The sequence below is a fragment of the Cebidichthys violaceus genome, unplaced genomic scaffold, assembly GCF_023349555.1.
Source record: "Cebidichthys violaceus isolate CVI_PGR_0920_01 unplaced genomic scaffold, fCebVio1.0.p SCAF_9, whole genome shotgun sequence".
Classification (NCBI taxonomy): domain Eukaryota; kingdom Metazoa; phylum Chordata; class Actinopteri; order Perciformes; family Stichaeidae; genus Cebidichthys; species Cebidichthys violaceus.
In genome coordinates this window covers 16785682-16798367 of record NW_027176975.1, presented here as the reverse complement: position 1 = coordinate 16798367, position 12686 = coordinate 16785682, and the positions used below count along the sequence as shown (strand labels likewise).

Here is a 12686-nt window from a genome sequence, read left to right as displayed (position 1 = left end):
ATGTTAGAAAGACAGAGGTGGGTACCAGGCAGGGAGGGTCTAAGGACATTGAAAAACAGACACATTGGCATAACATTTTATAAAGGGGATGTTCACATATCATATAAAACATGTATGCACTATGTTGTTTTGTTATTTTGGCTATAATGAACAATGCAAGGATTTTGTGCTACCACCTACCCTTAAAGGTGTGAGGAGCATGTTTCTTCTTGACCACACAGCGGCCATGGGAGTTTTCCACCAGAGGGCGCAGACAGGGGCCGCAGTGTGAGCTGCCGGGCTGGCAGAAGACTCGTCCTGCCCGGGCACAGTCTAAACTCCGAGGACACAAGTGGGATCCTGTGGAAAAAAGCCAGGATCCACAATTACTTTTCATAACGTTCTGAAACACAGCTACTTTTATCTTCTCTTTTCAATCCAACTGTCCAAAATCTTAATTCAACTTTTTATTATTTGATTTTAAAGAATAGAATTACCTTTAGTAGTTTTATTTTATTGGCTTTTTAAAAAGGACTAGATTTGTAATTTTGGGAAATGCTTTAATTCATTTTCCTAAATCGTTATTTAAGAAGATTAATACCACTCTCTACGCAGGATGATGTCACACATTTAATTGAATAGTTGTACTATCGTGGCGACTTACAAAAAATCATAATGGCTATATGGTATATGCCTATATATATATATACACACATATACATACATACTTACATTTTAATTACATATATAGATTTTGTTACTTCAATATGTAATGGTAATAATAATAATCAAATTTGTGTCTATATACATATATATATACAGTACATACACACATTTTATTATTATTATTACCATTAAATATCGAAGTAACGCTCTCAAAGGTATACAATCACCTTCATTTAGAAGTAAACACAGTATATCATATTGTTCTTACCCTCATTACATCACTTCAATACTTTGATGTATATGTTTAATTAAAGCACAAAAGGTGAAGACATTACAATACTCTCATGTTTTCCCACAGGGAGTATTGGACTTGTTGTTTTGGTGGGACAGCGTTGTCTTCACCAGAAGACATTTTAGCTCAACACCAATATGCAGACCAGAATAAAGCTGGACTGTGGACGGGGAAAGAATTAGACCCAGCTATCAATATTTACCCGTTTAGCTTCATTGTCAAATTTGTTCATGTCTCTTCTATAGGAACCTAGACCCTAGTTGCCATGACGACTGCCATGGCAACGAAAGAGGTGTGACATCATCAGGAGGTGAGTCACCGCACAGATGCAAGTCAAGGATGGAAGGTTTCTTTCAGGCTGTTGTTTCATGTAGAGAAAGGCAGGGCTGACTAATGCAAGGACAGCTATTCCTTATGGTTTCCTCTCAGACTGTCAATGATAACTGTAACTCCAAACACAAAAAACAGGTAAAGTGCAAATTTCTATGGAATTATGGAAAACTGCAACTCTTCCATGCAGCTTAATATGCTACCACAAGAACTTCTCGTTTGCCAAGTATAAAGATCCCCAGCACTCACATACAAACACTTTTTGGATTGGACAAATATTTTTGTATAATTGAATGATATGTTCAGTACATTTTACTCCTGATTACTTAGAGTGCATGCATTTCTGTAATGACCCTAGCTGCACTATGCTTATTGTAACAACTGAAGCAGCTATCAAACTGTACACCTCATTCATACACACAGTGGCCTGCTCTTGGTGACTACAACAGCAGCGGTGGGTAATCTATGCAAAGCTATACAACTGGACGATGGAGAGCAGAATGCACTGGGACAGTATGTGGCCCTGTGTGTCTCAGATGAAGGAGCTGCATTTGGTTCCTGAACCAAAGACAAAATGTACGGACATTATCAAAAATATTGGTTCCCTTAAAATAATTAATTATTCGCCATGAACAGTGTTGAAATTAAAAGATATCAATTTAGGGTTAAACCTGAATATTGCACCATTCGTTGTTTGGGTAGTTATTCCGTTTTTAATTTGGGATTTTGGATATTTGTTGTTTTCTAATCCTTCTGGATTACAACCAGCATTAAAGGCACCAAACCTTCTGGAGAATGTGTTTTATGCATGGTCAAATAACAATACAACAAAACTGTAGAACAACATTATCATTCAAAATGATTGCTGCCTTGAATCTGTTCTGGGCACAATTAAATCAGAAGAATTTCAGGGCATTTTGGAGCTAACACAGAGCCCAGTACCTTAATATCACTTTAAGGTCCCGGGTCCTCAGGATAATGACACAAAACATACATCAAATGTCCCCTACGGCAGAGAACTACAGTTAACAGTCATTGTAAAAGCTTTCCTGTGAATTCTTAACTCTCTCTCTGCACTACTTTGAATACGTCCACATAAAAAAACGGACTCCAGATTAGCTTTATCAAGGCTGTTTTGAAAAAGATTAGGCATTTTGTATTTCAGTCAGCAGCGTTGATGTTCACTGAGTCTGTGAGCACCAATGACATTTTCAGTGTCAAATACATTTTCTTCTAAAGTCAGTTTCCTAGCAACCTTTGCGTTTTGTTTGACCAAAGGACAGGAAAGTTAATCCTCTCTTAATTCTTCTCTTTCACGTCATCTCCACTGAATGACATGTCCTTTAAGACTCTCCATCAAAAGTGTAATATGACAGGTGTCACGCACAGTTACTGACAGATTTATAATCAGACTTTGTAAAAAAAACAAAAAACTATCAGACTAGGCTAACTACCTTCCACACAGAAAGTGGGAACTACTTGAATTCACTTGCTATCATTAGCACACAACTTTCAGGTTGCTCCAGCAGTGGGTGAAATGCACCCCTAACTACCCAAGCTAGCTGCCCAACAAATAGCGTACCGGTGCTCCTCTGCTATTTTGCACATGTTTAACTGAAGTAATGTGCATACATTTGCTGCAAAATTGGCCACTTTCTATGCATATGAACCTCGTTGCAAAAACATACGCAATTCGTAAAGTTCAGCGCTAATAGCCACACATAGTTACAGTGAAATTATTACCATCTTCAGAGAGTTTATTCCCCTATGAATGGAAATTGGAAATCCCTCTCTTCAAGGGGGGCAATATATTAGACCTAAACTGTTATAGACCAATTTCCATCTGGTCTTGCCTGTCCAAAGTTTTTGAGAAACTGGTCAACAAACAGCTCACCCACCATCTGGAGTTCCACAGTATTCTCACCTCCATGCAGTCTGGCTTTAGAACTGGTCATTAGTGTGTTTCTGCATACATATCATATGTGCCATCGATAGGAAAGAATACCGTGTGGCTGCGTTTGTTGACTTGGCAAAGGCCTTTGATTCAGTGGACCAGATCATTCTGCTCGACAGGCTCAAGGACATAAGTTTTTCAGAAGGTGGTCTGGCATGGTCTAACAGCTATTTCTCTGGGCGTGTACAACCTGTGAGAGCTGAGGGTTACCTATCTGACCCACTGTACCTGTCCAAGGGTGTTCCTCAGGGGTCCATTCTAGGCCCAACCGTATTCAAGATCTACATAAACGTTGCTCACGCTGCAGGTGGCTCTCACATCCATTTGTATGCCGATGACACCATCTTGCACACATCTAGCTCCCCCTTTATTATATATTGTACATATTATGATGTTGTAAATTTTGTATGCGATTGATTAAGATGTTTCTATGTTTTATTCGTTTGTAACGACTTGCTTCCTGTTGCTGCCTTTTTGGCCAGGTCGTCATTATAAATGACAAATGGTTCTCAATTAACTGATTCAATAAAGGTAAAAAAATAAATACATAATTAAATAAAGTTGGTGGTAACTGAAGCACATATGAAAAGATATGTTTAACTGTATTGTTGGTTCACACCAAAAAAATTGTCTAACATTACATGCTCCAAAAAATAAACAGAATAACATAAAAACATAAAACACACAAATAAATACCTGCCAGGTCACCCTCCAGCAACCATCAGAAGACACAACACAACATGATCACCTCCTTGCTTCAATATAATCAGACTTGTATTTGCAACCAGAGGAGTCACCTGTGAGGCCAGTAGAGACAATGCAAGTTTAAGACACACTTTAAGACATTGGCTTCACTCTTCAGAACCGGAGGTTGCCTCCTGGTGGGGGCAGTGTGTGTGTCTCGTGAATGCTGGAAAATGGGCTGTCACACCAGGGCTAGCTCCTCACTGTATGTCTTCAGAATAGGCTTCATCCACATTAACACGTTTTCATTGTAAAATGGAGTATTAAAACAAAAACTATTTACGTTCACACGGGCGTTCCAGCACCGTTTTAGAAATGATTTCCCTCCATACTAACACACCTGAAAACGAATATCACATTACATACACTGGGCATGCGTGTGCTGGTGTAAACAGGAAGTAGATTGGTTGCTTAGTTCCAGAAAATACAAGTATTATTCTACTCTTTAATAATAAAAGATTGTGCTTGATACATAAGATTATATTTTACTTTATAATCTTCTTCTACGCATATACTCAAACGGACAAGTTGCTGCAGGTCTTGTTATATTGCTCTCTCAAGTTTTTTTTTATGATACTAAATTTGGTTAACACACATTTCTCACTTGTTCCCTCGGTTTCTGTTGTCACACTCTAGCAGTAGTAGCTCTGTGGGGTGGCTGAAGTCCCTGTCGTACTGGAGAGCATTTATGCTTTTATTCGTTTACAGATTCTTTGTGAATTTCTCAATAGTTGTGTAGAACAAAAAAACCCATTGATAAGAAAAGGAAAGTTCATTTTGTGTCAATCACCCTCCTCAAAGCCGCATACCATGACTTCAAACATCCGCTTCATAGGGCTAATAATGCCGCTGGACACACGGCTCGCTAATCGCTCCGATAAGAGCTTGCTTCCTCTGCATGTCGGCATTACTAGAATTATGAACGGCAGAATTTAACAACAGCTGCTAGTATAGACAACAAGATCAGCAACGCCTGTGAACTGTATCTATGTTGAATTAACCTCTGGTAATGGATCGTAATCAAGGCTGATGTTTTTTCTTTTTCTGGCGGCATGAATCAGGAAAGGACACGACGTGACTGCTTAGACCCAATCAAGTAGTGAATGTGGGTGTCTACGTTGTTGTTTTCAAAGGTCCCCGTTTCTACCCATCCACACTACGACGCAACCCCAGAGTTTTTCAGACTGATACGCCAACGTTTTTAAACGCTTCCATTTTTTGGGGTTTTAAAACTCTGGAGTAGAGTGGATGCATAGACGTAAACGAAGCAAAATATATGCGTTTTAAAAACGGAAACCTAGTAGTGTGGATGTAGCTATAGCCCCTCTAGCCCCTCCCTGGATCTTTCAGAACTCCCATTGTGTTCACACCTGGTGAAAAAGGTGTGAAGTTTGTTTGCAGAAGCCAACTCATCCTGGGTCACAAATGACTTATGGTGTTTTTATGTGCATCAGTCATGTTTTACCCCATCTCCCATTTGTTTTGGGGGTTCCTCCTCTAGGTGTCTCTTGTGTGCATCCTTTGCCTTCCTGAGTTTGCCTCTCAGTTTCTTTGTCTCTTCTTTGCAGCTCCAAAGTTCAATTGTTTTTAAAAGCTCATTTATTTGTTTGTATAATAGACTGTACACAGAAGTTGATGTAATCTCTTGTCACTGTGCATGTTGCATCCAAAGTGACCTCCCAGTCAATGCAGTCAAAGCAGGCTACTAGCTCATTCTTGTTATTATATAACGTATGTAATTGGTCGGTGTGTTTCCTGGACGACTGAACGAGTGCCGTAAAGGCAGTGGTGGGCCGACAAAATCTCAAAGTTATAGCTATTTTATAATTTCATTATTTTTCATAAATACACTACATGTATTCTAAATATTTTTCCCATTAGCTTATTATCTCATTGCATAGCTACTGTCTTCCTTAGTTGCGCTTGTTTTAAGTAGAGCTTTTATCCAATCAGATTTCACTCCTATGTTGTCTCTAAGTAAAAGAAATCTGCCCGAGGCCTTCAGAATTACAAGTGAATCCCTTTGCCGTTTCAGTAAATGTGGACGATATTGTTGATTGTCATAGTCTTCAACCAATCAGATCTTTAATTTGACATGTTGGGCGTATTCTTTGACATGTCAGAGCTTCTAACTGGTCTACAAGAATGTCAGCATTAATGTGGAGCTTGATTGGTCAGTGGGCTAGCGTGACTGTTGTGAAACTAGCTAGCAGAACTTTGTAGTAGTAAGAGTTAAAGTTTAAAGATATGCAAGCTGTCCCAACATCCCTATTTGTAATATTAATAGTTTATAATATATTGTGGTTGTTTGTATCACAATGTCATGAATTTACAGCACTGCTGTTTTCATGCTGAATTAAATAGGGGTATGTGTGAATCTTAAAATAACCTGTGTCACAATACATGGACACCCAGGTCAGTGACAGAGATCTCCAGCTCTGACAGCAGGAATGTGTTTCTGAGGACGACCAGACCACAGCCAACACCTCTGCTAGGATAACTGAGGCTTTGACACCACAGCATACCCACTGACACACCCTGAAAACATCTTGTTCCATAGATTTCTCCGGCACTGAATCATCCATTTCACACCTCATAGCCTCATGGGATTTCTGTTGTGTCTCCCACCCAGACGCATCACTGGGTGGAACGATCTATGAGTGGTCATGACTGCGCTGACACAGAGGCAACATCACTTTAGAATAAGATTTAAATTGAAAAAATCTCACCAAACATTCTGTATTGTTTATTTACATACTCTGTGATTTTGCATCACCAGGTCATTTTGCCAAAGAAAGAGTGTAGCCCTGAAAATTATTTTCAAAGCAAGCCAAAACAAAACAAAAAAGTAATATGATGTGCGATAGTGTTCGTAACAGTAAATGCAGGTCTCTCAAACAAGTGTGTGTGTGTGTGTGTGTGTGTGTGTGTGTGTGTGTGTGTGTGTGTGTGTGTGTGTGTGTGTGTGTGCTGAGTGACTCTCAGCAGCAGGAGGAGAGGAGAAATGGCCAGTTAAGCAGGTCTAATTGGAAAAAAGCAAAACAATCTTTTTGTAAAGAAGAAAGTCTAGGCTAAGATGTGATCTTATGATTTATTATATGAAGTAGGCTACATTTATCTTCTTTATGTTTGTAGGTGCCTTTTGATCTAATCTACAAACCCTAGGTTGCATAACATTTTACGCCGTTGCTCCAAAATAAAATGGTGAACAACTCATTTTACTATCGGTGAAAACTCTGTGTGCAAATACACTTTGTTAAAGTCACAGTGGAGAGATAACTCAGAGAGAGAGAGAGAGAGAGAGAGAGAGAGATAGAGAGAGAGAGAGAGAGAGAGAGAGAGAGAGAGAGAGAGATACAGAAATTGAGTAAATATGTTTAGTTACATTCTACCACTGTTAACAAAAATACATTAATTAATTGTTTTTCAACTCTAGTCAATAAATGTGATAGCAGCTGTGAAGTATTCTACTCAATACAATACTAATATAAATCACAATTCATAATTAATCTGGAAAGTAAACAACAGTTGTGTAGGTACACACAACAATGTTTCAATGATAAAGATATATACTGTGAATATAAATAAGGTGCCAAAGCATCCAAATAGAGCTGGTTTATCAAAAAATAATAATTCAGCCCCTACAGAAGTCCGGGCTAAGCCCCGTGTGTCACAAAATTCCTGGAAAGGCCCTTTAGTTTATACTTATAGTATAGGACTATATATAATATATTTAGTTCATACTTATAGTATAGGACTATATAGAATATATTTAGTTTATACTTAGGACTACAAGCTACTGTGGAGCAATGCGGCGCTCCTTCTTTCATCAGGTAAACAATATTCACTTCACATTTCAAGGCATTGACAAAATTGTGAAAGGAAAGGCTGGCGAAGGGGCTGAATGTAAATTCAATGCAACTCTATGTTTTATAATGTATTCTTTAGTTATATGAACCAGGCTATACAACTTATTATTACTTTTACATAGATTCATCTAGAGCAGAAACATAAATGTATTAGTCATTCAGCAATAAATTACAAACAAAACTAGCAACTTGAAGACTTCACCTCGGGCTCTTGGAAGTTATTGTGGGCTGTTTTTTCTATTTCTGGACATTTTATGGACAAATCAATTATTGCTAAATCAACAAAATAAACGGCTGACTGGTGATAAATAATAATTGTTAGTTGCATTCTCAGATTAATCCGTAAATTATTTGTTTGATTCACCCATCGTTAGTAGTAAGTAGTCTTCAAAATGTCTTGTTTTTCCAACCACCAGTAACAAAAGCCAAAGATAATCAGTTTTACAACGATACAAAACATTTGAGAATCTGGAACCAGAGAATGAGTTTACTAATCAATGAATCGATTAATCCTTCAGGCACCCGTTTAAAGCTGGAGAGTACCATAACACTGGACCTAAAAAGGAATCTCTCCTTATCAGCACAAATTCAGTGAGTATTAGAACAGATATGCAACACTTTCTGCCCTTCACACAGCTGAAAAAAACCAAACTAATTTTCAACTTCAATTTCAATTAATCTCAGTTATTTGCAGTGGATGTACAATGTGCAAATTCAATAGCCTTCTGTTGATTGACAACTTGATTGATTTCCAGATTTCCAGTTCTAAATACTGTAACACAGTGGCGGGCTGTGTGTTTTATACCTGGGCCTTCAGTGCTGTCCTACTAGTCGTTATGACGCCACAGCTACGGTCATTATTTGTTTCTAAGGGTGTAACAATACACGTATTCGTATTAAACCGTTCGGTATGAGGCTTAAGAACCGAACCATAGATTTGAATAATACTAGTGCGTTTGGAAAATGCAGAAGCTTAAATTGTGGGAATTATAATGTTTTCGGTGGACTGCGCTCCAGTGGAGACAACAAGCTGTGTGACCTCTGAACTCGGAACAATAACAAAAAACAGCTGAGGCTGTGCAGTGTGTACATGACAAAAAAGCATGACAAATCAACCCAGCAAGACTGCAGCGCTAGAGCACGAGCCATTTATATTATTCATAAAAAACGACACGATAGACAATAACACAGTAGTAACGCTACTGCAGATGTAAAAAAACAAAAGCAGTTCAGTTACCAAAGCTGCCTTCACTTAAAGACAAAGTCCATCCTCCTTTCTTTATTAATAAAGTCAGTAACTCACTAATCCCCCTTCAGCCATTGATTGTTAAAAAAAACAAAGCTAGGTAAAAAAAAAAAAGAATCTACACCAAGCAAAACCCTAAAAATGTCATAACTTCTTCCATATCTTTCAATTTGAACTCTTCTACTCCAACTAAGCTCTGGTGGCTACCTTAAGTTTCGTTTCACAATAGTCACCTGCTCGCCCACTGACCAATCACAGCGCACGCGGCACCTTACTGCAGCGCTGACCTTAATGCTGAGCTGCACGTTAATGCCGACGTACTCGTAGGCCAGCTAGAAGGCTCTGGCACGTCAAAGAATACGCCCAACATGTCAAACTAAAGATCTGATTGGTTGAACACTATGACAATCAACAATATCGTCTCCATATACTTTAATCTGCAAAGGCTTCCTAGCAGGCCTCGGGCCTCTCTTCTTACCTAGAGACATAGAGGTGAAATCTGATTGGATAAAAGCTCTACTTAAAACAAGCTGCGCTGGAAGCAGAACAACTGAGGAAGACAGTAGCTGTGCAATGAGAAAATAAGGTAATGGGAAAAATAATTATAATACATGTTGTGTATTTATGAAAAATTATTAAATTATAAAATAGCTACAAATTTGTGATTCTGTTTAGGCCAGCAGAGAAGGCCCTGAAGGCCCTGACGGCCCACCACTGCTGTAACACATTTAGACACATTATTTACGGACATGGCAAAAATGGAACTTTCTACCAAATATCATACAAACAGATACAAAAAATACAATCAGGCATACAATGCTGAGTACAATAATCAACTGAAATATAGCCTACTGTAAAACCAAAGTATATCCCATTAATACAATCGGGTCATATTACATGTTTTTATGTAGACACACTTAAAATCCATCAGAGAATATAGAAATATACAGAATAGAGCCATACAACAGATGAAGGACCTCAGGTCACTAATAATAATAATAATAAGCTCCTGACAGAGGATCACAGAGACACTGAACGTTACCACATGTAGACCTTTAGCAGAGGACAAAGTACTCCCTTCTTTTATTTAAGTGAAAGTAGTAATACCACAGTAGTAATACTACAGTAGTAATACCACAGTGTAAAAATCCAAGTACAAGTCCTGCATTCAAAATCGTTCTCAAGTAAACGTACAAATATTAGCATCATAATTAAATGTATTTAATTTCAAGCACAAAAACTAAACGCACTTCATAATAGTGTTGATCATATTATTTAGCTATATTGATGTATTAATATATACATTATTGTTGCAGCTCTTTTACTTTATATACTTCTGGGTAGCTCGTGAATTTGACCAAGGGATCAGGAAAGTATTTATCCATCTTTTAAAAGTCATATTGATTAAAACTTTACATGTCCACGAATAATTAAGAAAACATTTAGAAAGCATCGCTTAAATTCTCAAATTGATGAAACAGAACAGAACACAGCTTCAGTCTCTGAGGAGCTAAGTGTGCGATAGTGACCTGACCTGACGTCATTGTTCCCTCAAACAATGTGTGACGAAGATGCACGTCAGAAAGGATGAGGAGTTGGTGGTCAGATGACAAGCTACACGTGACCTAAAACTAGCCCATCCTAAAATGACCGTAGACTACGTTACGTTACTCTTCAAACATCACCGCGCATTGGAACACAGAGGCCTGTAGCTACATGTCGCAAATTCCACTCTACCACGAAGGACCCACGGCCCGCATATGTTGCGGTCAGTGTTTCGTGGTAGACTAATGACGTCATTGCAGCGTCTGAATGAACGGCAGCAGGAAGCAGCGGCTCCTTACCTGTCAAGCAGGTGCTGAGCGCCAACAGGGCTGCAAACACCGCAGCCTGGTCGAGCAGCGGGGCCCACATCCTCGGTGGAGCTCCGACAACTGACGGAGGACCCAGAGACCTAGCAAGGGAGGAGTAGGAGGAGGAGGAGGAGGAGGGGAGTCCCTGCTGATCATTCCCCCATCCCCTGGTGTTGAGGGAGGAGAGGACTCAGGAATAGACCGACGACTTTTGAAAAGCAAACAGATTGAGGAGGCGATGCAGCAGCAGCGACCATCCGCACCCTCACGTGTGTATGCAGCAGGCTGCGTGTTCTCCTCCGCCGATCTGCTACATGGATGCGCCCCGTTGACTGACTGATGATGGTGACTTGTGCTGCTGGGCTGTGGCAGAGGCACGTCGGTGTGACGTCAACACGCTGCGCTCCCTCCATGCTGCCTTCAGGTACCGAAAGGTTCTGAGGTGTGATTAGAGTCAGCACACTGATATCAGAGGCCTCACTAGCGCCGACTGAAGGCGGGATACACAGTGTAATTATAGTCAGATATAGTGTGCTCTAGATGAAGCAGTGATATTATAGATCTGTTAATTTACACATTCTCACAGTCAATGATTTATTACCAGCTGTCCTTTCTGCATTTGAAGTATGTGTTTAACTTCTCTATTTGTCTGATATTATTTAGAGCTTTGTCTTTGTTTGTAAAATGCTCAGCACTGCTGACAGCAGACATGTCCATGTTTGTGATTGGTCAGATAACCCCACCCTTTTATGTGAACCAGCTTCCTGGGTCCATTTAGCAGGATCACAAGGTTCTGTGCTTGGACCAATCTTGTTCACCTTATAAATGCTTCCTTTAGGCAATATTATCAGAAAACACTATATCGACTTTCATTGTTATGTAGATGATTCTCAATTATATTTATTGATCAAACCAGATGAAACCAACCAGCTCACTAAACTTCAAGCATGTCTGAAGGACATAAAAACCTGGATGACCTGCAACTTCCTAATGTTAAACTCAGACAAAACTGAAGTTATTCTACTAGGCCCTGAACACCTCAGAAATCAGTTATCTAACGATATAGTTTCTGAGTTATCTTTGATGTGGATTTGTCTTTTAACTCCCAGATTAAACTAATTTCAAGGGACACCTTTTTTCACCAATGTAACATTTCAAAAATCAGGCACATCCTCTTTTAAAGCGATGCAGAGAAATTAGTTCATGCATTTGTTACTTCTAGACTAGATTACTGCAATTCCTTATTATCAGGCTGCTCTAATAAGTCTCTTAAATCTCTCCAGTTGATTCAGAATGCTGCAGAACGTGTACTAACAAAAACTAAAAAAAGAGATCATATTACTCCTGTATTAGCTTCTCTGCACTGGCTCCCTGTAAAATCCAGAATATGATTTAAAATCCTTCTCACTTACAAAGCTCTAATTGGTCAGGCACCATCATATTTTAAGGAGCTTATAGTACCATATTACTAGAGAGCTGCACTCCCAGAATTCAGGGTGACTTGTGGTTTCTAAAGTCTCCAAAAGTAGAATTGGAACCAGAGCCTTCAGTTATCAAGCTCCTCTTCTGTGAAACCAGCTTCCAGGTTCAGGGGGAGACACACTCACTACATTTAAGAGTAGGCTTAAGACTTTCCTCTTTGATAACTCTTATAGTTAGGGCCTGCTCAGGTTTATAATTAGGGCCGGTTCAGGTTTATAGTTAGGGCCGGCTGAGGTTTATAGTTAGGGCCGGCTGAGGTTTATAGTTAGGA

General features: G+C 39.2%; 1 protein-coding gene across 1 annotated transcript in view; it reads right to left on the bottom strand.

The window, feature by feature from the left end:
* The window catches only part of npdc1b (neural proliferation, differentiation and control, 1b), a 28469-nt gene extending 17151 nt beyond the window's left edge, over positions 1 to 11318 (bottom strand). The window contains exons 1-2 of the mRNA XM_068703867.1: positions 10925 to 11318; positions 181 to 339 (exon numbers count right to left, since the gene is read on the bottom strand). Of these exons, the coding sequence (XP_068559968.1) occupies positions 181 to 339; positions 10925 to 10994 (229 nt within the window). The 5' untranslated portion in view covers positions 10995 to 11318. The remainder of the gene's footprint in view (positions 1 to 180; positions 340 to 10924) is intronic.
* Positions 11319 to 12686: the final 1368 nt, after the last annotated feature.